This window comes from Globicephala melas, chromosome 6, assembly GCF_963455315.2.
Source record: "Globicephala melas chromosome 6, mGloMel1.2, whole genome shotgun sequence".
Classification (NCBI taxonomy): Eukaryota; Metazoa; Chordata; class Mammalia; order Artiodactyla; family Delphinidae; genus Globicephala; species Globicephala melas.
In genome coordinates, this window is record NC_083319.1 from 31,019,633 (window position 1) to 31,040,751 (window position 21,119).

At 39.8% G+C, this 21,119-nt stretch overlaps 1 protein-coding gene across 3 annotated transcripts; it reads right to left on the reverse strand.

Annotated features, from left to right (window-relative positions):
* Window positions 1–9,416: 9,416 nt before the first annotated feature.
* On the reverse strand, window positions 9,417–21,046 carry ZNF189 (zinc finger protein 189). 3 transcript variants are annotated; one of them, XM_030829867.3, is made up of 3 exons: window positions 20,630–21,046; window positions 19,812–19,938; window positions 9,417–12,182 (listed from the first exon to the last, which is right to left on the reverse strand). In XM_030829867.3, the coding sequence occupies exons 1-3, from the start codon at window positions 20,660–20,662 to the stop codon at window positions 10,462–10,464; spliced, it is 1,881 nt and encodes a 626-aa protein (XP_030685727.1). In that variant the 5' UTR covers window positions 20,663–21,046; the 3' UTR covers window positions 9,417–10,461. The 3 variants fall into 3 exon arrangements, with proteins under 3 accessions (XP_030685727.1, XP_030685729.1, XP_030685728.1); XM_030829869.3 differs by having other exon boundaries at window positions 19,812–19,893; window positions 20,630–21,045; XM_030829868.3 differs by having other exon boundaries at window positions 19,812–19,896; window positions 20,630–21,045.
* Window positions 21,047–21,119: the final 73 nt, after the last annotated feature.

Genomic DNA, 21,119 nt, shown 5'->3' on the forward strand with positions numbered 1-21,119 from the left:
GGAAGATTTTTACATACATGCTCTTACAATGTTTGAGTGTTTTATTTCCACATATCTGTATTGTCTAAAAACAACTACTATATATATATATATATATATATATATATATAAGCAATTCAGACCTACCTTAGAGGTCATTTAACCCAAGGCTTTCATTTTACAGATGATAAAACCAAGCATAGAAAAATAAAATTAATTGCTGATGGTCATATATTTAGGGGTTTAGGATAGAGTTGAGAGATTAGAATTCCGGTCTCTTTCTCCTGTAATGGACACATGGCCATGGAGGAAGGTAAGGGCAGGGCAACAGGCAGTGTTCAATACCTCTGCCACCAGTGCTATAGGTCTTTTACATTTCTTTTTGTATTCATCCACTCAGTCAGCAAGTAGTTGATGTGCTAAGCTGTCCTAAATGCTGGTAACACCTGGGGTGACAAAGCTTTTCTGCCAGAAAATTTTTATCTAGAGTTTATTCAGCATCACTGACCCTAAGTTGTAAAGAAACCTTTCAGATTCTCATTTATGGGTTGGGTATGAATTTATAATCAAGGCTGAGCTATTTATGTCTTTTGGTCAAGGCAGAATTACATTTCACTCAGCATGAGGATTTATATAATGCATTTTCCCTGGCTATCGTCTGATATATTTTCCTGACTAAAGCACTACAGTTGTCTTTGAAACCTCAACCCCAGTAATTTCCTTCACTCATGGTAATATGAAGACAAGTGTTACAGACTGCAGTTCCTATTAACTGTGTGATCACTGAGTGAATATATTAGTTACGTCCTAGCTTTTGGTACACTGTCAGATTTATTCTAGTAGTTATTGAACACCTACTAAAAATAAAACCTGGTAGTAGGCACTGAAAGTAATTAAAAGAAGTTTCAGCTTTAGGGTAGCCATGGTATTTGCATACCAGACAATTAAGTTTGAGTGACTAAGCCAGAAACACAAATGCCATTGACTGGGGGTTGGGAAGTGTAGAGGAGAGTCTGTCAGTATGGCTGGCTGCAGAAAGGGAGAAGGTGACATTTAGGTTGGACATCACAGGGTGACAAAAGGGAAGGAACTCTTAGAAAAGGAACTGCCTTCACGTGAGAAAACACTTCGATAATTCACTGGGAGAAGACGATACCTTGAAGGCATAAGGAGCAAAAGCCGAGGCCAAGAAAAAATTACTAAATGCTGGGAGAAATAAAAGAGGAATTTGGTTTTGCTCTGCAAAGGAAGAGGGAGAGAAGGGAGGGAAGGGGCAGGAAAATGAGTGAGGAGAAAGGAAGAAATGAGAAAGGAGGGGAAAGAGAAAAGGCAGGGAGAAGCTAGGGCAATGTGGAATTGTGGGGAAGTGACTAAAAGACTTTTGAGAACGGGAGAAATATCAACCGTATAAACATATTTGTCTTCTTGAGAGGGAGAGCTGAGTTCCACATATGAGTCCACATCATCCTTTACAAAAACAAGATGCTGAGATGACTCATAATGATTCATAATGTGAATTGATTTAGCAGAAGCACAAGCCAACTGTGACAATGAGAATATAAGCCTCTAAAACTTGCAGAAATCTTGGAGCAGGCTTTAGGCAAATCAGGAATGGAACTTCGAGACTATCTGGTCTAGCTGTCCTGGGGTAAAAGACTCCAGCTGACATCTACATTTCACTCACAGCAGCAGTGGAGGAAACTGGCATTCATTGTGCTAGGGCAGTTGTTCAAGGTCACATAAACAGTAGGTGAGACTTAGGCTAGTGTGATTTGCAAAGTCCTCTGGGGAGGCAGTACTCTTGGTGGTGAAAAGCACAGGTTTTGGAGTCAGACAGTCTAGGTTCAAACGCTGGCTCTGCTGCTTCCTAGCCATGTGACCTTGGACACCTTATACAACCTTTCTGTGGTTCAGTTTCTTCAGCTCCAAAATAATAGTATTGCAAGTTATTGAGAGATTAAATGAATCAGTACATCTCAATTACATGTTCAAAATCCCTTGTCCACAATTCTGAAATCCAAAAAGCTGTAAAAACCAAAAATTTTCTCAAAAGTTTGCAGGAAATTATTTGATGGCAAACCCTGACTCAAGGCTGTCATCTTGATTCCACTTGATGGGAAGCAGAGATGTGTCTGATCTTAGATGCTGACTCAGATCCTATAGAGGGAGTTATACAATGTATAGCATAAACATATATTTGCTCTCTAAAATATGAAAGATACAGATTTCCAAAACACTTATATCCTCAAAGCTCTTGGATAAAGAATTTAAACCACCTGCTATATAAAAAAATAAATTAAAAATTAAAAAAAAAATTGTGAACCCTGTCCTTAGAACAATATCTGCCATGCTTCTAGAGTAACAGATGAACTATCCATGCTCAGTAGAGCCCTGAGGGCTCATGTAATGCTACCAATTCTCTAAGCCTGTTTTCTAGAGAGGATGAATTGAGACAGGAGTAATGGCAAAGCTCGACACAGTCAGTTACAGCTCTTTTTTCATTACTCATGTATGGTTTTCTAGCTGTAACATACTCGGTCCTAAGGCTCCTGAAATAGTCTAACACTCAGTACTGGGTGTCAGTATATGTAGACATATATAAAATCAGTCGGCAAGTATTGATTTAGCACTACTGTATGCTTGGTGCTGTAAAGATACTACATGGTCCTTGTATGCTTACCACTGTGTTGAGGAAGGCAAGGATACAGTTAAGAAACAAAATCGTATACAGTAATGTGCTAAATTACAGTGGCATAGGCAAGGTGCCGAAATCAAAGGAGGTGGGATGAATTGCAGACAGTTTATTGCTAGTTATATGATCTTGGGATCTTGAGTCTCAGTTTTCCCATCTATAAAATAGCGTTGCTGTGAGGTTAGCAATATTTTATGCAAAGTGCCAGATATATAAGTCTTGAATAAATATATTTTTCTCTGTCAGTTGGCTCTTGAAGAATGGCACAGGCATTTGAGTGGAAGTGAAGATGAAAACTGTGTCCTGACTAGAGTTCAGATTGTGTATTTTGGGGAAATTATGGGAAATTAGGTTAAAATGGTGAGGCCAAGTGGAGTGGCACAGTAGAGTGGGAGGGTAGATAGGACAGGGATTTTATGAAAAGTTTTGCCTTGAAGTAATGAGAAATAGGGACCTGTGAATAATTTTGAGCAGGGAATAACATAATAGAGGGTATTGCTGAAAATTAGTTTTTAGAATGTAGAAGATTGGGAGGAAACTGGAAGCCAGCTAAGTGTGCATCATAACAATTCAACATAGGGCCTAGCCTCTTGGTGGTGGAAGCCAGTGAGTGGATGTGACATCTTTAGATTGGGGAAAACAACGCCCCTAAACTCTCCTTGCGTAGCATAGCTATTTAGCATTCTAATAAGTCTCTGTTATACTGGAACTTGAGAGGCAAGCACTGAGACAAATGAAAATTCAAAATTCTTTTACATCTAATTCTCAAAAAGAGGCTTACATACATGCATAGACTCAGCCCTTTGAGTATGCTGGCACAGTGAAATATAGAGCATATTCTAACCATAGCACCAATTCTTCCAGCAGTTCACAACAACCAGGGTTAAGCTGTAGCCCGAGGTCTCATGTGTCAGAGAATTCTACCCTTCTCTCTTACGATATCCAAGGTCAAGGCATTCTTATGCAGCCACTTGCAACTTTTCCTTGTCCTGCCCTGGTTTTACCCTGGGGGAATTTACAGGCCAAAGAAGTCAGAGTGCAGTTCTTGGATCCAGGGACACAATGACTGTCAATGTGATATAGAGGTTTATCTTAGTCATTGGACTGACATCAGAAGTATGTTCTTGAGAACATGGCTCCTGGACTGGAAATAGCACAGGCAAAGATATGAACTATGTTTTATTTGTACAAAATGTATCTAAACTATGTGTCTTGGAAAGCTGGGTGATTTTTTTACACCCAGTCTTTATGCTATGGAATACATATGACTTGCTATTTACTCCCCAGTGAAGAGAATAAAGGACTGCTGAATGCCACTATGCAACTAATAATACCTATACTATTAACATAGTACCTGGCAGATATTTTAAAAAATACATGTTAATTGGACTTGTACCATTTGTGCAGTAAAGTAAATGTATCTGGCCTTTTTCTGTTTGTCCGTGCGTCAAGGTTATAGAGATGGCCTTAATTAAAAAGAAACCCACAGACTTCCCTGGTGGCACAGTGGTTAACAATCCGCCTGCCAGTGCAGGGGACACAGTTTCAATCCCTGGTCCGGGAAGATTCCACATGCCGCAGAGCAACTAAGCCTGTGAGCCACAACTACTGAAGCCCATGTGCCTAGAGCCCGTGCTCCGCAACAAGAGAAGCCACTGCAATGAGAAGCCCGCGCACCACAACGAAGAGTAGCCCCCGCTCGCCGCAACTAGAGAAAGCCCACGCGCAGCAACAGACACAACACAGCCAAAAAAAAAACGGAAAAAACCAATCAGCTCACCCCTACCATACCCAAGGCCACAAAACATTTTTGAAGGAGGTGGAGAAGGAAGGATAACCAATACAAATTAGGAACAGTAACTTCAAAAAATGATTGGAATATCTGAACTAGATTTTTAAGTTGAAATTTACTCTGCAAGAAAATATTCTCAATTGGGTATGCTGTGTATGCCCCTAGATTTGCTGATGACATCCTCCTTTAGGAAGACAGATGAAAGTGAAAGGCCTCACTCATCAAAATTACAGAGAAATGGAGTATTACAGTAATTTCTTTTTCTTGCCACCAAAGACTCCTTTCACTTGTTCATTTTATTTATTTATTTACTTTGGCCGTGCTGTGTGGCTTGCAGGATCTTAGTTCCCCAACCAGGGATTGAACCCAGTCCCACAGCAGTAAAAGCACCGAGTCCTAACCACTGGACCACCAGGGAATTCCCTCACCTGCTCATTTTATTTATTTTTCTTTTATTGGAGTATAATTGCTTTACAGTGCTGTGTTAGTTTCTGCCATACAATGAAGTGAATCAGCTATATGTATACCTATATCCCCTCCCTCTTGGACCTCCCTCCCACCCCCCACTCCACATCCCACCCATCTAGGTCGTCACAGAGCACCACGCTGAGCTTCCTGTGCTTTATAGCGTGTTTCCACTAGCTATTTATTTTACGCATGGTAGTGCAGATAGGTCAGTCCTAATCTCCCATTTCATCCCACCCTTCCTTTCCCCCCGTGTCCACATGTCCGTTCTCTATGTCTACATCTCTATTCCTGCCCTGCAAATAGGTTCATCTGTACAATTTTTCTAGATTCCACATAAATGTGTTAATATATGATGTTTGTTTTTCTCTTTCTGGCTTACTTCACTCTGTATGACAGACTCTAGGCCCATCCATATCTCTACAAATGACCCAGTTTCATTCCTTTTTATGGTTGAGTAATGTTACGTTGTATATATGTACATCTTCTTTAGCCATTCATCTGTTGTTGGACATTTAGGTTGTTTCCATGTCCTGGCTATTATAAATAGTGCTGCAATGAACATTGGGGTACATGTGTCCTTTTGAATTATGGTTTTCTCAGGGTATATGCCCAGTAGTGGGATTGCTGGGTCATATGGTAGTTCTATTTTTAGCTTTTTAAGGAACCTCCATACTGTTCTCCACAGTGGCTCTTTCAATTTACATTCCCGCCAGCAGTGCAAGAGGGTTCCCCTTTTCTCCACACCCTCTCCACCTCATTTTTAACTGTTACCTACTGTGATGGCTAATTTTATGTTTCAACTCTACTAGACTAAGGGATGTCGGTGAAACATTGTCTTTGGGTGTGTCTGTTGAGGGTGTTTCTGAAAGAGATTTGTATTTAAGTCCTTAGACTGAGTAAAGAAGATTGCCCTCAACCATGCTGATTTGCATTATCCAATTTGTTGAGGGCCTGAATCAAAAATGAATGAGGTCAGATTTGTTCTCTGCCCAAGTGGGGTATGCATCTTCTGTCCTTGGACATCAACGCTCCTGGTTCTTAAGCTCCTTTGGACTCAGAGTGAATTACATCATTGGCTTTCAGTTTTCCAGCTTATGAACAGCATACCATGGGACTTCTTGTACTCCATAATCACATGAGCCAATTCTTATTATCTATCTGTCTATCTATCCATCCATCCATCCTATTGGTTTATTGGTTCTGCTTCTCTGGAGAATCCCAAAAGATATACTAATTAATATTTTTTTGCTTCATCTACTTTAACCTTAATTTTCTTTCAAAATTGTTCCATGTGTTAATTCACATAAGGAATTTGAGTAATGCCATTTAAAGTTCAGTCTTTTACTTTAGTGGGGCCCTAAACAAAACCCCACAAGCCCTCCTCAAGTTTTTGTTTGGTTCTCTCTTCCATTGTCCCTAATTGCTACTCCAAATTTTACTATTGACAAGGCTCCCAACTCTACCCCTCATGGTGGCCACCCCTCTCCTTCTCTGACTCTCAAAACATGAATTTGACTATTTTTTGGAATTGGGTCATCTCAGGTGTATTCTATTTCTTCCCCTTCCCCCAGACACTAAATCTGTCCTCTTTCCTTTTCTCCCAAATGGGAGGAAGAAAGCCTCCGTAGTAAATCCTTCCATTAGTGCTAAAATTCATTTTTGCTTATCTAATAACTCAATTTCCATTTGCTCTCCTTTATCTTCAACTTCTCCCTCAACTGGCTATCTATTCAGAATGGAAAAATACTTTTTTTCTTTAATCTTGATCTATATCCCTCCTCATATTCACAATCTACTTTTTATTCCCTTTTACAGACCAGTAAAATTAAGTAAGACGAATAATCAAAAAAGGATTGCCATTTTTTTTTAACTAAAGACGTACATTCAACAGGCCAAAATTACTATTATTTCATGAAAGGACTTTTTTATTTTAAAAGGGGGGCATTATTTCAGAAAAAGATTAAGTTCTTGAATCAACTTAGCTTTTTTTTTTTTTTTTTTTTGCGGTATGCGGGCCTAGGCTCCAGACGCGCAGGCTCAGCCGCCATGGCTCAGGGGCCTAGCCGCTCCGCGGCATGTGGGATCTTCCCAGACCAGGGCATGAACCCATGTCCCCTGCATCGGCAGGCGGATTCCCAACCACTGCGCCACCAGGGAAGCCCTCAATTTAGCTTTTTTACAAAGCTACTCTATTGTCCTTGTTTTTACCATTTGAATGTAGAATAGTAAACTTTTCACCATGAATTGATAGTATTTGAGAATTGATGATCTACACTCTTCAGACACTATTTAAGCCTCTGAAAACTGGCCCTTCCCAATTTCAGAAGCTGTTCTTATAGTACTCATTAATGACTTTCTAATAATCCAATCTAAAGGACACTCTTCAACCTTTCTTTGATGTCTCTGCAGCACTCTTCTCGGTCACTTTCCTAGTTATCACTATGTACTGGGTTTTTGATACTTCTGGCTGTTCCTCTCTGTCTCCTTTGAATCTTGCCCATCCACTAAACAAGAGTGGGCCTCAGGATTCCATCTCTGGATTTCTTTTCTTGCTTTATTTTTTCCTTAAATCTTACTTAATTCAGTTCTGTGTCTAAACACGTGAATTCCTAAATCAATTTCTAACCTAGATCTTCCCTGTGCACCATGTCCACATCTCCAATTATTTTCAGACATGTCTGTCTCACAGATAAGCCAAACATTACACGCTCAAAAACTTTAGTAATTAATTCCTTACTCCATACCAGGTGCACTGTCCTCCCCGACCCTTTTAGTAAGAATACCAACCACCCAAACCCACCTTGCATCTTTACTCTTTCTCACCTTCCTCATCCAATTAGCAATCAGGTTTTACTCTGTATTTCTCAAGTTCATCTCCTTTCATTCCCACTGCCTTAAAGACACCACAATCTCTCAGTAGTACTACTCTGAGACTCTTGAAGTTAACACGGAAACCACAGGCCCTTGAATGCTTACTTTGTGGAACTTCCTGAGGATAAGATCCCCAGATCTTAAAAAGGTCAAGAGCCAATTTTTTCCCTCCTATTCACTTCCACATTGTTTCCTGAGTTAAAGTGGAGGCACCACAAGATGTGTGTTGTGTAGTATTTGGAAAGGTACACAAGGGAAGAATCTGGGATACCAGTAATATTTAAGCTGGGTGCCAGTTATATAGAGGTTTAGTTGTGAAAATCCAGAGCTATATTCTTAAAATGCATCCTTTTCTTATACACACCATACTTACCTACAAGGAAAACATTACCACAGGATTTCAGGAGAAATCAAGTCCTATCTCTTTAGCACTATAACTCTTGTTTATGGGCACCTTACCTCCTGCCACATTCCCATCACCAAGCAATCAGTTCACTCTGTAGCTGCCAGATCCTCTCACAACTTCGTCTTCAGACAGTATTCATCTTTCCTGGTACTTGTCTTTTAGCCTCATCTTAGGCATTATTTCCTCTTGAAAGATTTAACTTTCTCCTTCCCTCATCTTCTGGCACTTCATATCCCTCTCTAAAGTCCTCTGCACATTTCTATCTTTTTGTTGTAAAACAGCAGTGTATACTGCAGTGTACTTGCTTTAAAAAAAAAAATCATCTTTTTTGGCTATGATTTTTACAGCCAATGAATTGTATACATAAGCAAGAACTGTTTCGCTGTTACAGGAGTTTGGAGCTGTCACTCCAGATTCACATTCAAGGATGTTAAAAATTACTTTTAGGAATATCTCAAATGACCATGGCCCCAAATTACAGTGAGGTCAACAGCCAGAACTTCTGCTCAGCAAGACAATCATATGATACAATGCAATTTCAGCAAAAAGCAGAGAAATGTTTTTGTGTGCATGCAGTGAAAACATACACTTTGTGTTTTTCAGAACACAGGATTCCATCTCTGCATTTCTAAGAACCTCATTATTAGTTGTGACTCTGGGCTGGGGAACCACTGGTGCAGAACAAGTAAAACAGGGAGATTTAAGGCAGGAGGATAATTTTATTGAAAAATTAAGTGCATTATCAGCTACCTTTTGTACTATTCACTGAGTTACAAACTCTGTTTTGAAAAGTTAACTGTATGGTAACTATGAGTACTTAATTTGAATAAGAAGTGTACAGAGAGGTGTATTTCTACACATACCGTAACATTCACATTTACGTGTGCATGCACACACACATACGCACATACTCAGAGATGGGAAGATGAAAGTTTGGAGGTGATGTTTAGAATGTCTAGGTTATAGTTGAAAGTGAGGTCTTTTGCTTAAACTATTAGGAAATTAGAATTACTGAGTCCTGGTGATTTGGAATTATATACTCAGGAACTAAAGAACCTGGATTTAACCTTAATTGAACTATCCCAGAAAAGGTAACAAGTCAGAGGTAGAACAAGTGAGAGCAGTTTCCTTTAAATCCTTGATTCTAACTTTTAAATGCTGTAATATATTTGACAGGATAGATTTTACACTAGAGTAACAAATAACTCTTACACAAAGCAAAAAACAAAACAGGTTTAATGATTAGAAGAGATGAATAGGTTTATAATAACCATTAACTAAGGAAGCCCTAGAACCAGAAATAAAGATTTTAAAATTGCATGCAAAGTCTAGTTACCATAAAAATCAAAGCAATACCAAAATATCTCAGCTTCCTAGCATAGACTCCAGGTCTTTTTATTTCCAACTCTTGGTAATCAAAATATTTACACTTTCACATGCTACTGGTAATGGAGGAATAAGATTTAATTTGTCTAGGACTACAAATATCTTTCACAGATTGGAGGGCACAAAAAGAACAGTGTCTTCCTCCACCTTTTTGGGCCCATCTTGGGAAAAAAGAAAAGGCACTCCCAAAGGCTCCTTGGTAACACCTTTGCTAGGTTTGTTAATTACATAATCTGTACATTTACTTTATATGTAAAATTAATGGTCCACTCATTTCACAGATCTGGGAACCACATGGCATTGGAACTGCCTTTAACCCACATGCCAAACAACTGGATTAGACAATGACAAAAGCTTTGGATGCCAGTTTTTTAAAAAATGGGGGGTTTGTTTCCTTGAAAACTTAAGCATATGCTTAATTATTGGACTTGGCATGCATAGCCAAACATGTCATGGAACTGAAAGAACCACCATATATTATGGTGCCAGAGGACTCTGAGCAATTAGGCTAGTTTTCTAACATCAGCTGCTTCCAACTCCCTTATGCCAATGTAACTTTGTTCTTCTCCCTTTATTAATTATAACTAAGTGCTCTGAACCTGGGTTTAACCTCTCTGCTGAAAGATTTGTAAAAGAAAGATGCTTAAATTATTGAGTCCCTCTCTATGATCGTCAAAACAAAGAGTAATGGAAATCTTCAACTGCCTGTGGGCAGCTGTCTATTATTCACAGAACCTTTAGAAACCATTTGCCTGAGGCCAAAGAGAACCTGCTTTATCACTAAATCTTGACTCACGTTGAGCCATACTGAAACTGCACTTGGGTAGCTGGTCTCAAGTCAAACCAAGCTTAAGTATTTCTCTATGTTTACTGCATCCATGTAGTGTGCAATTTTTGATGCTGAATAAGAGATATATGGCAATTGAAGGCTTCCCCACAAGCATCACATTCGTGGGTTTCTTGAATTTTCACCTCTGCATGGATCTTCTGATGGTTGACAAGGCTGCGCTGTTGACTGAAACTTTTGTCGCACTTCTCACACTTATAAGGTTTTTCTCCTGTATGTATTCTCTGATGCTGAATAAGGCCTGAGTTCCGGCTAAAGGCCTTCCCACATTCATCACATTTATGGGGTTTATTACCTGTGTGAACACCCTGATGTCGAATAAGATTACAGAGTTGACTAAAACTTTTGCCACACTGTCTGCACAAATAGGGTCTCTCACCAGTGTGGATTCTCTGGTGTTCAATAAGAAATGAGCTCCGACTGAAGCTTTTCCCACATACAGTACATAGGTAGGGCTTTTCACCAGTGTGGATCCTTTGATGTTGTACTAGATGAGCACTGACACTAAAAGTTTTCCCACATTCATCACATTTATAAGATTTTTCCTTAGGGTAGACTTCCTGCTGTATAATAAGATTGCAATTTGGATCAAAACTTTCCTTGGTTTCATTGTATGAATAAGTCTTCTCTCTGGTGTGGATTCTCTGATGCTGAATAAGACCTGAGCTTCTACTAAAGGCTTTTCCACATTCCTCACATTTATGGGGTTTGTCCCCTGTGTGAATTCTCTGATGACGAGTAAGGTTGCAAAGTTGACTGAAGCTTTTCCCACACTCTTTGCACTGATAAGGTCTTTCACCTGTATGGATCCTCTGATGTTCAATAAGGAATGAGCTCCGACTGAAGCTTTTTCCACATTCAATACAAAGAAAAGGCTTCTCACCAGTGTGGATTTTTTGGTGTTGTATAAGGTATGTACTTAATCTAAAGGCTTTCCCACATTCACCACATTTATGGGGTCTTTCCCCAGTGTGAATTCTCTGATGTTCAACAAGTAATGAATTTCGACTAAAGCTTTTCTTACATTTGGTACAGTGATAGGGTTTCTCACCAGTGTGAGTTCTCTGATGTTCAATCAGGTGTGATTTCCAACTGAAGGCTTTCCCACAGTCACTACATTTATGGGGTTTCTCACCTGTGTGAATCCTTTGATGTTTAACAAGGCTTCTTCTCTGGCTGAAGCTCTGTTTACATTGGTTACACTGATAGGGTCTCTCTCCAGTGTGGATTCTCTGATGTCTAATAAGGGTTGAGCTCACACTAAAGGTTTTTCCACAGTAATTACACTCATAGGGCCTTTCCCCAGTGTGGATTCTCTGATGTTCAATAACAAATGAACTGCGACTGAAACTTTTCCCACATTCATTACATTGAAAAGGTTTTTCTCCCGTATGGACCCTTTGATGTTGAATGAAATGAGCCTTGCGGACAAAACCCTTTCCACATTCTTCACATTTATGACATTTCTCTTCTGAATTTGGTCTTTTACGGATAATGCTAGTGTTTCCTCTGAACATTCTTTGTTCCTGGGTCAAAGATTCCCTTGGTATTTCCCATAAGAAGATTCCTCTCTGTTTATCTAACCTACCAACAAGTTCAAAGGTTTCTCTACCCATAGGATCCTGGTCAATTTCACTTTTGATTCTTGTAACTATTACACCCTGTGGTTCCACTTCTTCCTCAATTTCCTCAATTTCTTGTTTCACAGTTGGCTCCTCATCCTTATCTCTGTTCAAAACATCTGGAATGATAAATGGAAAATAGAAACATCAGCCTAGCTCTTGCCAGCAAGGAGAAACTGTCAGAAAAATAAGATAATTAAGATAAATGATCTACTATGTGCATAAAATGTAGTTTACTACATCACAGCATCCTTGTGATGGTTACATTAGTTCATATATGTAAAGCATTTAGAACTACCTGGCAAACAGTACAAGCTATATAAATATTTAGTATTAGTTATCTGATGAAATGTTTTTCTTGGAGAAAGCGTATGAAAAGAGTGTTTACGAGGCACAAAATGCATCAGCAGGAGAAAGGAGGAAGGGCTGATAAATCAACAGCGAATTATGCAAGGTAAGATGGGCAAACAAAGAAGTAAAACAAGTAGTGGCAGGATAAACTAGCCTATCAAGGAAGAAAGGATAACATGGGAAGAAAACAGTCGGTTCAGGAAAATTTAGGATGAGGTAGCGTTATGGGAATGTGAATAAACCAAATAACTGACAGAAAAGAAACATAAAATGATGCTGAGAAGGATAAAAGACAAAAACCAGGGGAAACAACAATTCACTCATTAATAAGAATTTATTTATTGTGATCAAAAGCATTCCAGGCATTGTATAATGAGTTAGGATTTAGAGATAAGGCAAGAAGCCCCCTACCAAATGGAATGGGTGACAAGTACAAATGGGGAAAGAATATAATATGGTAAAGAAAATATTAAGTAAAATAGCTCCTACATCAAGAGACAAATGGCTTTTAAAAAACTGGGTTGAAGTGCCATGGACTCTATGATATAGAAAAACAGGAAAAAAAACAAAAGAAACATGGTTAGAGCTAATGGAAGAAACTAAGAAAAAGAACAGTCTGTGGTAGCTTATGACTTCACCTACCACAAATACTACAATCTTCAAGTATACATAATTCTCATGGCTTTAAAGATATAAGGCACAAGTTGGAACCATCTATTTCCAACTGAGAGTCTGCATGACATCTGAGAAATGATAATCTTGCATGCGTTGGAAGAAAGATAACATAATGGTCTATGATATAACAAAGCAGCGTAGAGGACACTTAAGTCTGCCTCTGACTTCTTTCCTGATTTTCTGTCTCTTGCTGCCTGTTGGATGACTCCATGAGAAGATTGTATCACCACCAAATTTATATTTGGCCCTAAACAATTTCCCTTTTTAGACTTCCTCTTTTCTTTCAATTTTCTAGTCTTCTAACTGTGGAGTCATCTTTGAAGTTTCTTTTTACTTACTTCAGTCATTATTTTATTCCAAAAAAACTTCTTATTTCCCTAAGAAACTTTATTTCTGCCTAAGTCTACTTACAGTGCTCTCTCTCAAATTCACTTTCAGTACACTGTGTTTTCTTTCACTCAATGAAAAAGTATGAGAGAACTCCCTCACCATTCTACCTCCTACCTATAAAATTACCTTCAGTGGTACATGAAGATATATCCCATTCTTATCCAAGGCTAATTCATCTACTCTCTCTTGATCCCACTTGCCTCTGGGCACTTGTTCAGTTATTACCATTTCTTCCTCTTTCTTCAATCTGTATTCTCCATTGACACCTTCCTACCAACATACAAATATATACAACTTTATCCTGAAACCTGAAATCCTTTTCTAGGTGAAATCCAAGCTTTGAAAAAAATCTTAACACTGTACCTCTCCGTTTCCTATGTTTTCAATGACCAACCTCTTCCCATTCAATCTATTCTACAACCTACTATAAAATCTGATTTCTGTTTCCAGAATCTAGAGAAACTTCTCATTAAATCACCAATGACTTTCAAATAACAAATACAATGGGCATTTTTTAGTCCTTATTTTACTCAGCAGCATCTGATACTGTGGACTATTCCTGTTTCTTGACACTGTTTTTGTTCCTGTGCTATTATATTCTAGGTCCCTCCCTACTTCTTTTCTTTGTCCTTTTCTAATACATTTCCCTCATGTATTTTTCTTCCTTTGTCAACTGTTTAAGGTTATTGTTACCCATGTTTACATCCTTATCTTGCTCTATATACACATCCTCTGAATACTGCCACTTAAATGTCTCAAAAAGAGCTCACAATTAACATGACCATCATCATTTGCTGTCATGTCTGTCTCCACCTCTAATCATCTTCCCTTGAGAGGCATCACCATCCATCACACTAAAGTCCCAAAGCAGGAAATCATCCTAGATTTCTCCCTTTTTCTTACCATTAATCAATCACCAAAATCAATGATTCTGCTCTTTAGCATTTGCCTTCTCTCTCTGTTTTCCTTGGATTATTGCAAAAGCCATCTAATAATCCTTGGCTCTTGTCTTTAGGCTGTATCTATTTCACTGAATCCAGAGAGATCTTCATAAAATGGAATTCTAATCATGTCACCACCTATAGATTCACTAGCACTCCATTATCTCTAAAATCAAATCAAATTCCTTTACACAATGATGCTCAGCACTTCATGAGGTCTCTTAAGCTTTAATTCACCCTCCTACCCATGCTCTCACACTTCAAGTGGGCAAATTGCTTGTGCTTTAGTCTTTTATGCCATTTCTTGGCATATCTCATTTATGAAATGTCCACTAACATTGTTTACTTGGGAAACTCTTGGTTTCTCTTTAAGATTCAGTGCAAAGCAACTATAAGGCCTTCACTTAGTCCAATAGATGATTTAAGCGCTCTGTTTTTGATCACCAGCCCTTGTCCATGACTGCATTATAGTATTATTACACTGTACTTTTAACTTTGTCTTTTCCATTGGATTGTAAGTTCTTTTTGAGAAGGTAAAGTTTCTTCATAATGCTTACCCAGTGGATATTGTTCCAGGGTTTTACTCAAAGGAATAATACAAAATTACATTATTCACAGATGATATGAATGCCTACCCAAAATTCCTAAAAGAATTAAATGAAATATAATAGTGATAATAGGACTGACATATAAAACAAATACTGGTTCTTACTACCAAGAATAACCAGTTAGTAAATATTATAGAAAAATAAAATATGCTTTTCATGATAATAAAACCCATAAAACCTAGGAATGTATCTACAAGAAGTGCAAGATTCATAAAAATAATCCATACAATTTTTCTAAAGGACATAGACAATTAAATAGAGTCAACCAAATTGCCAAAGAGAGTCAACATTATAAGGATCTTATTTCTTCCCAAACCAACCAACAAACCTAACTGTATTCCAACAAAAATCCCACGAGCCAGTTAAAAAACCCCAAGTAATCTAAATTTCAACCAGAAGAATGCAGAAAACTAGTTAAGTACAGTTGACCCTTGAACAACACGAGGGTTAGGGGCACTGACCCTCCACACTGTTGAAAATCCATATATAACTTTACAGTTGGCCCTCCATATCCATGGTTCTGTACCCGCGGATTCAACCAACCACAGACTGTGTAGTACTGTACTACGTATTTAGTGAAAAAAAATAATGTATAAGAGAACTCAAGCATTTCAAATCCGTGTTGTTCAAAGGTCAACTGTATACCCTGAAAGAGAATATGAGTGACTTAATCTTACCAGACATGAAATATAATGTATTGCTGAAGTAAATATAACAGAGAGGCACAAGCATGAAAACAAATAGGTCAAACAGAAAGACAGGTAAAATAAGTGAGTCTAGGCTTCCACACATGGCAGCTTAGAAATGACTAGCCATTAGACCTGGGCTTGGTAGCTATAACCACCTTCTGAGGTATCTGCCGTGCTTGTATGTTCCCATCCTCTGGTCATAGCTAATTTTTCTAGAGTACACAGTTGCCTCTCAGTTTTCTAGGTAAAAGAATGAGAGAATGGGGAAGGACTTGCATTCCTAGGCCTAGCACAGTGCTTTATAGTTATTTATCGAATGAATGAGTAGTTGAACAAATAATTGGAAAGAGCCTATAATTAAAGGAGGAAAACAGTGAATTTAAGGTCTTACAGGTACAGCAATTCCCAATTCTGTCAAGGTCCAATCTGGCTCAAGTTGTCTGGAGATAAGTCATTAAAACCAAAGAAGTCTATTTCAGCTGAAAGAATTGAAAGATCAAGAACTAAGAGATCGAGCTGTCAGCTGTATCATCAACATAGTTCCTCAAGTTTTTAAAGAAAAATAGAAAGGATAGGTATGACTGAAGAGGCAAAATTACAAAGCTAGATGAGTTGTGTTAAGTAGAGCAACAGGATGAAGTGGAGGAAAACACTATAATGGAATAGTTTTTAATAATTGTAATCTCTCATCAAGGGAGCACTCATCAAGGGGATGGATATAGAGTTTACAGAGGAGGACGAACAGGCTGTGAGGGGAGAAATAATAACCGATGAAAAGCTGTATTTCAGCTACAATAAAGAAGACAGCCTAAAAGTAGGAGATCACAGATGGGCTCACTGCCATTTTACAGTACTAGGCACAGGCAAGGCTGGGCATTTGCCTGGTATTATCAACCAGGGCACCATATGGGTGGAAAAAGCTGTCAGTGACTCAGAGATACCATAGCTAAATGGAAAAAAATACCTAGCCTGACATGGCTGGAGACTGAAGTGGTATCCTGGAAATAACAGATGAGGCTAGAAAGCTAGGCAGGGGCTGTATAACGAGGTGCTAGTATGTAGGACGAAAAATTAAGATTTTTATCCTTTAAGCTGTCAGAAATCACCAAAAGTCATAAGCAGTTAATAACACAAAATCACTTTGGTGGCAGTAAAGAGAACATATTAGAATAAAGGGAGACTGGAAGCACAGGGCTAGTTTACAGGCTAATGCAATAATTTTGTCAAAAGATATTGAGTCTTAAATTATATTCACTCAGTCACCCAAATATTTAAGAAGCATATAATACATGCCTGGCTCTCTGCTAAGTGCTGGAGGAATCAAATGAAAAAAAAATACAGTTACTGTCCTCTTGAAGATCAGTCTGTTTAGAGAAATAACATAATGATTATAGTACACTGAAATAAATTCAACAATGGAAGCGTATACAAGATACCACAGAGAAAGGAGTACTTAATTCTGAAGAGGAGGCCCTTGAGATCTTAGTGGATTATCTGAGTTATTTATGTGGTCTTCAAAAGGAGATGACTAAGAAGTTGGAGTTCAACAGAGAAGATAATGACAATGATGATGAAGATAACGGTTGACATTTATATTGTACTTACTACATGCTGGTCAGTGTCCTAAATGCTTTACATATATTAACTGAGTTAATGCTCATAATAATCCTAAGAGGTAAGTGCTATTATTATTTACATTTTATATTAAAAAAAAAAGAAACAGGCACAGAAAGGTTAAGTCACAAGGCTAGTAAGTGGTGGAATCAGGATTTTTTACTTGGACAGTTAGGCTCCATACTGCCTCTCTTAAGTAGAGATTAAGATTTGGGACATACCATCACATAGCAGTAGCTGATGACCTGAGTGTAAATAAGGTCTGCCAAAGAAGGTATATAGTCTGAGAGGAAGTCTGAGAATGCAAGGCGATAGAAGGAAGCAATAAAAAGTTTCAAATATCTATAGAGAATTAAGTACAGTCCAAAAAGAGTCTACTGCATTTGATAATTGGATTATTACACACCAATGTTAAACAACTGAGCAAGGTGTAGAGGCACTAAAAGGGGATTAGAGATAATGGGAGGTAAAGAAGTAGAGAACACACCTTAACTACTCTTACAAAAATCTGGCTGTGAAGCAAACAAGTAGTAGGTTACAGGGAGCAGCAAGAGAGACTGTGGCTCAAAGGAGAGTTCTAGAGCCACGAACATATCTGTCATCAGAATAAAGGTACCAGGGGAGAAAGAATAGAGACTGAAACTATAAGAAAAAAAAAAGACTGATAAATTCTTGGAGAATGTGAGAAGACAGGCAACCTTAAGTGTGCAATGAGGGGCAGAAAACTTGAGAGTTCATGTGTAGTGGCCACTATCTTCTCTGTGAAACAGAAGGTGAGGTCCACCACTGAGTGATGGACCCAAGGAAAACTCAAGTTTTTGGAATAGTCATTAAAAGGAACAGGGGCATGAGCAAATCAATGATAAAAAATTTGCTGAAATGTAAAAACCCAGTGGAGACTAGAAGAAAGAAAAGCCATGTATATATACAGGGCACCAATCCGTTTGGATAAAAAATTTCTCTTGCTGTGTTTAGCAACTCAGGTACGAGAAAAGAAAAGGCAGATTTTATAATCAGTACAGGATTTGAAGTTTGCAGAATGGGTAGAACATAAAGACAAGGTGGCAAGAGAGCATGCTGGTGATCATTTTATATATAGGTCCATGGATTAGATAAGGAGGTGAAGTTAGGAGGCAGTCGAGAGCCTGGGGGAAAAAAGAAGTCAAGGAACAGGAAAGACTAAGAATAAATAGGTTTGGACTTCCCTGGTGGCGCAGTGGTTAAGACTCCGCCTGCCAATGCAGGGGACACGGGTTCGATCCCTGATCCAGGAAGATCCCACATGCCACGGAGCAACTAAGCCCATGTGCCACAACTGCTAAGCCTGTGATCTAGAGCCCACGAGCCACAACTACTGAACCCGTGTGCAACAACGACTGAAGCCCACACACCTAGAGCCCGTGCTCCGCAACAAGAGAAGCCACCGCAATGAGAAGCCCACGCACTGCAACAGAGGAGTCCCTGCTCACCGCAACTAGAGAAAGCCCACCCACAGCAACGAAGACCCAATGCAAACAAAAATAAATAAATAAATTATTAAAGGAAAAAAAAGAATAGGTTTGGTAGGAAAAGTAGACAGGTAAGAATTTACAGTAAGCTCCACGTGGGCAGAGATCATGTCTGTTTTGGTAACCCCTGTTTAGTTATAGTCGATAAACATCTACTGCCTGAATAAAAACAAGATATTGGTCAAAGTATAAGATACTGGGGTTTAAGATTTGCCTGTAATGACAAAATTGAGGGTAGGATCATTGATGTGAGGTGCTGAATAAAAATGGAAAGCAGGGTCCCTGAAGACAATATGGTCAAGATACAGTGAGGCTAAAGTAATGACAGCATTATCGATGGTATGGGTTAGCAAAGAGGAGATTCTGAAATGTGACAAAATCTATGTGAGGAACCAAAAAAAGCTGACAGATGATAGTGAAAAGGAATTGAGAAGGTAGGGCAAGACAGCTGAGACCTCAAAAGAGAAACTGTGTTTGAAGGTGGAAGACGAATGCTTTGGGAACAGCACTGAAAAGTTAGGAGAACAATTATTTTTCCCTTTCAGCCTTGAGACAAAGGATGAGAGGAAGGAAGAGGATGTAGGAGAATAAGCAGCCCCTGCCAGAGAAGTGGTGTCCTTGGGAAAGTGCCAGGTTTCAGTTAAGGCCAGGAGGGGTAGGGAACATTATGTGAGGAGGAACAGGGGCTCCAGAAGGCAGAGTGAAAAGGGGTGGGAGGAAAGCAGTGGGAGGATGAGCCAGGAGGGAAAGTACAGAGCAATATGGGAATGAGATTACGAAGATAGGAAGCCAGAAAAGCTTGTATTTTGGTCATTGCAAGAACGGTAGGGATGAGAGTCATGGAAACAATTCATGGCTGAAAGGTTTGATTCAGAACTTTGGAACAAATCAGTTTGGTACGGTGCTAGTTCAAGTGTTCTGATTTCTTATAGTTTCTTAGATATTTTCATCAGAGAAACAGCAGATTCTTACCCAGTGAGACCAGGTTTCCATAATTCTCCATCATGACATCTTTATACAGGCTTCTCTGAGCTGGATCCAGATAATCCCACTCCTCCTGGGTAAAAAACACAGCCACATCCTCAAATGTCAGCAACCCCTGAAACAGTATGATTTCTGTAGTCAGTTCTTGTCTCAAGGACAATTCTACCACTGAAAGTAGCAGAAACAATCACTTGTCAGGGCCCGGTAGGCTAGGAGGAACATGATACTAAGAGTTCCAAATGGGGCCCAATTCTGGGAACCGACAGAATTCAGACAAGCACATCAAATTAGAGGATAACTGAGCTGAATCTTTGTCCTCTGTATTGAGGAACCTAAGGATAAGGCTTTCTGATTTACTCATTATGCCCTAGTATTTGAATTTTAGTAAGCTGCCCCAAGGCCTTCCCAACTTTCCTGCACCTTATTGCCCCACTCGATTCTCTCTACAAGCACTGCCTTGAGACCCGTTTCAATTCAGATTTCTCCAAGCGTCTACTTTGGGTCCAGGCATCTCGGCAGGTGTAGGAGACACAGGGGAGGATCAAAAAAGATACCTCACCTGGAAACACTCGTAAATGAAAACGATAGTTTGGAGCATTACCAATTTTCTTTAGCTGATTTATCAAGTCACTTTTGAAAAACGGAGCCAGTGGTCAGTTTGATCGCGAACGGCGCCCCAGTGTATCAGGGGGTGCTTCACTGCACCGCGCTGGCCCTCAAGACCGCGACCCGAGAGATGGGGGGGCGGTGGCGCGGCCTAGCTCGGGAACGGCGAGAGAACGGGGATACCCGGAGGGGCGACTTACCTTTGGCTCTGGCGGGGGGCTAGGCGAGGCCATCTCTCGGACAGAAAATCAGGGCAGGAATCCGGGGTGGCCGCACGAAAAGGAGCCTCTGGCAAGGCCTACCCGGCCGCTGAAGATTAGGCCCGAAGAAGGCGAGGCCTCCAGGCTGGATCTGGCCAGGTCCTGCCTCGGACCCCGAGCGGTCACGACCCCAGCAGCATGTCAGATGCGCTACTTGGCCGCCCCCACCCCGAAACCCCTCCCCTGCCTGGCTGCGCCGCTTTCAGGCCTCGCTAGAGCCTCCTCCCGGTTGCCAGTTCCTGCTGCTTTCAGCCAAAGAACGCTATGCTCGCCCGCCCCCGGACCAGAAGGCGTCACCCGGAACGTTCCCGGGGCGCCCCTCAACTACAACTCCCGTCATGCTACGAGAGAGCTCCTGGGTCCAGCCTCCCCCGGCAATGGCTACCGAACTACACTTCCCTGAGTGCAAAGGGTGAGGGAGCCGCTCGTG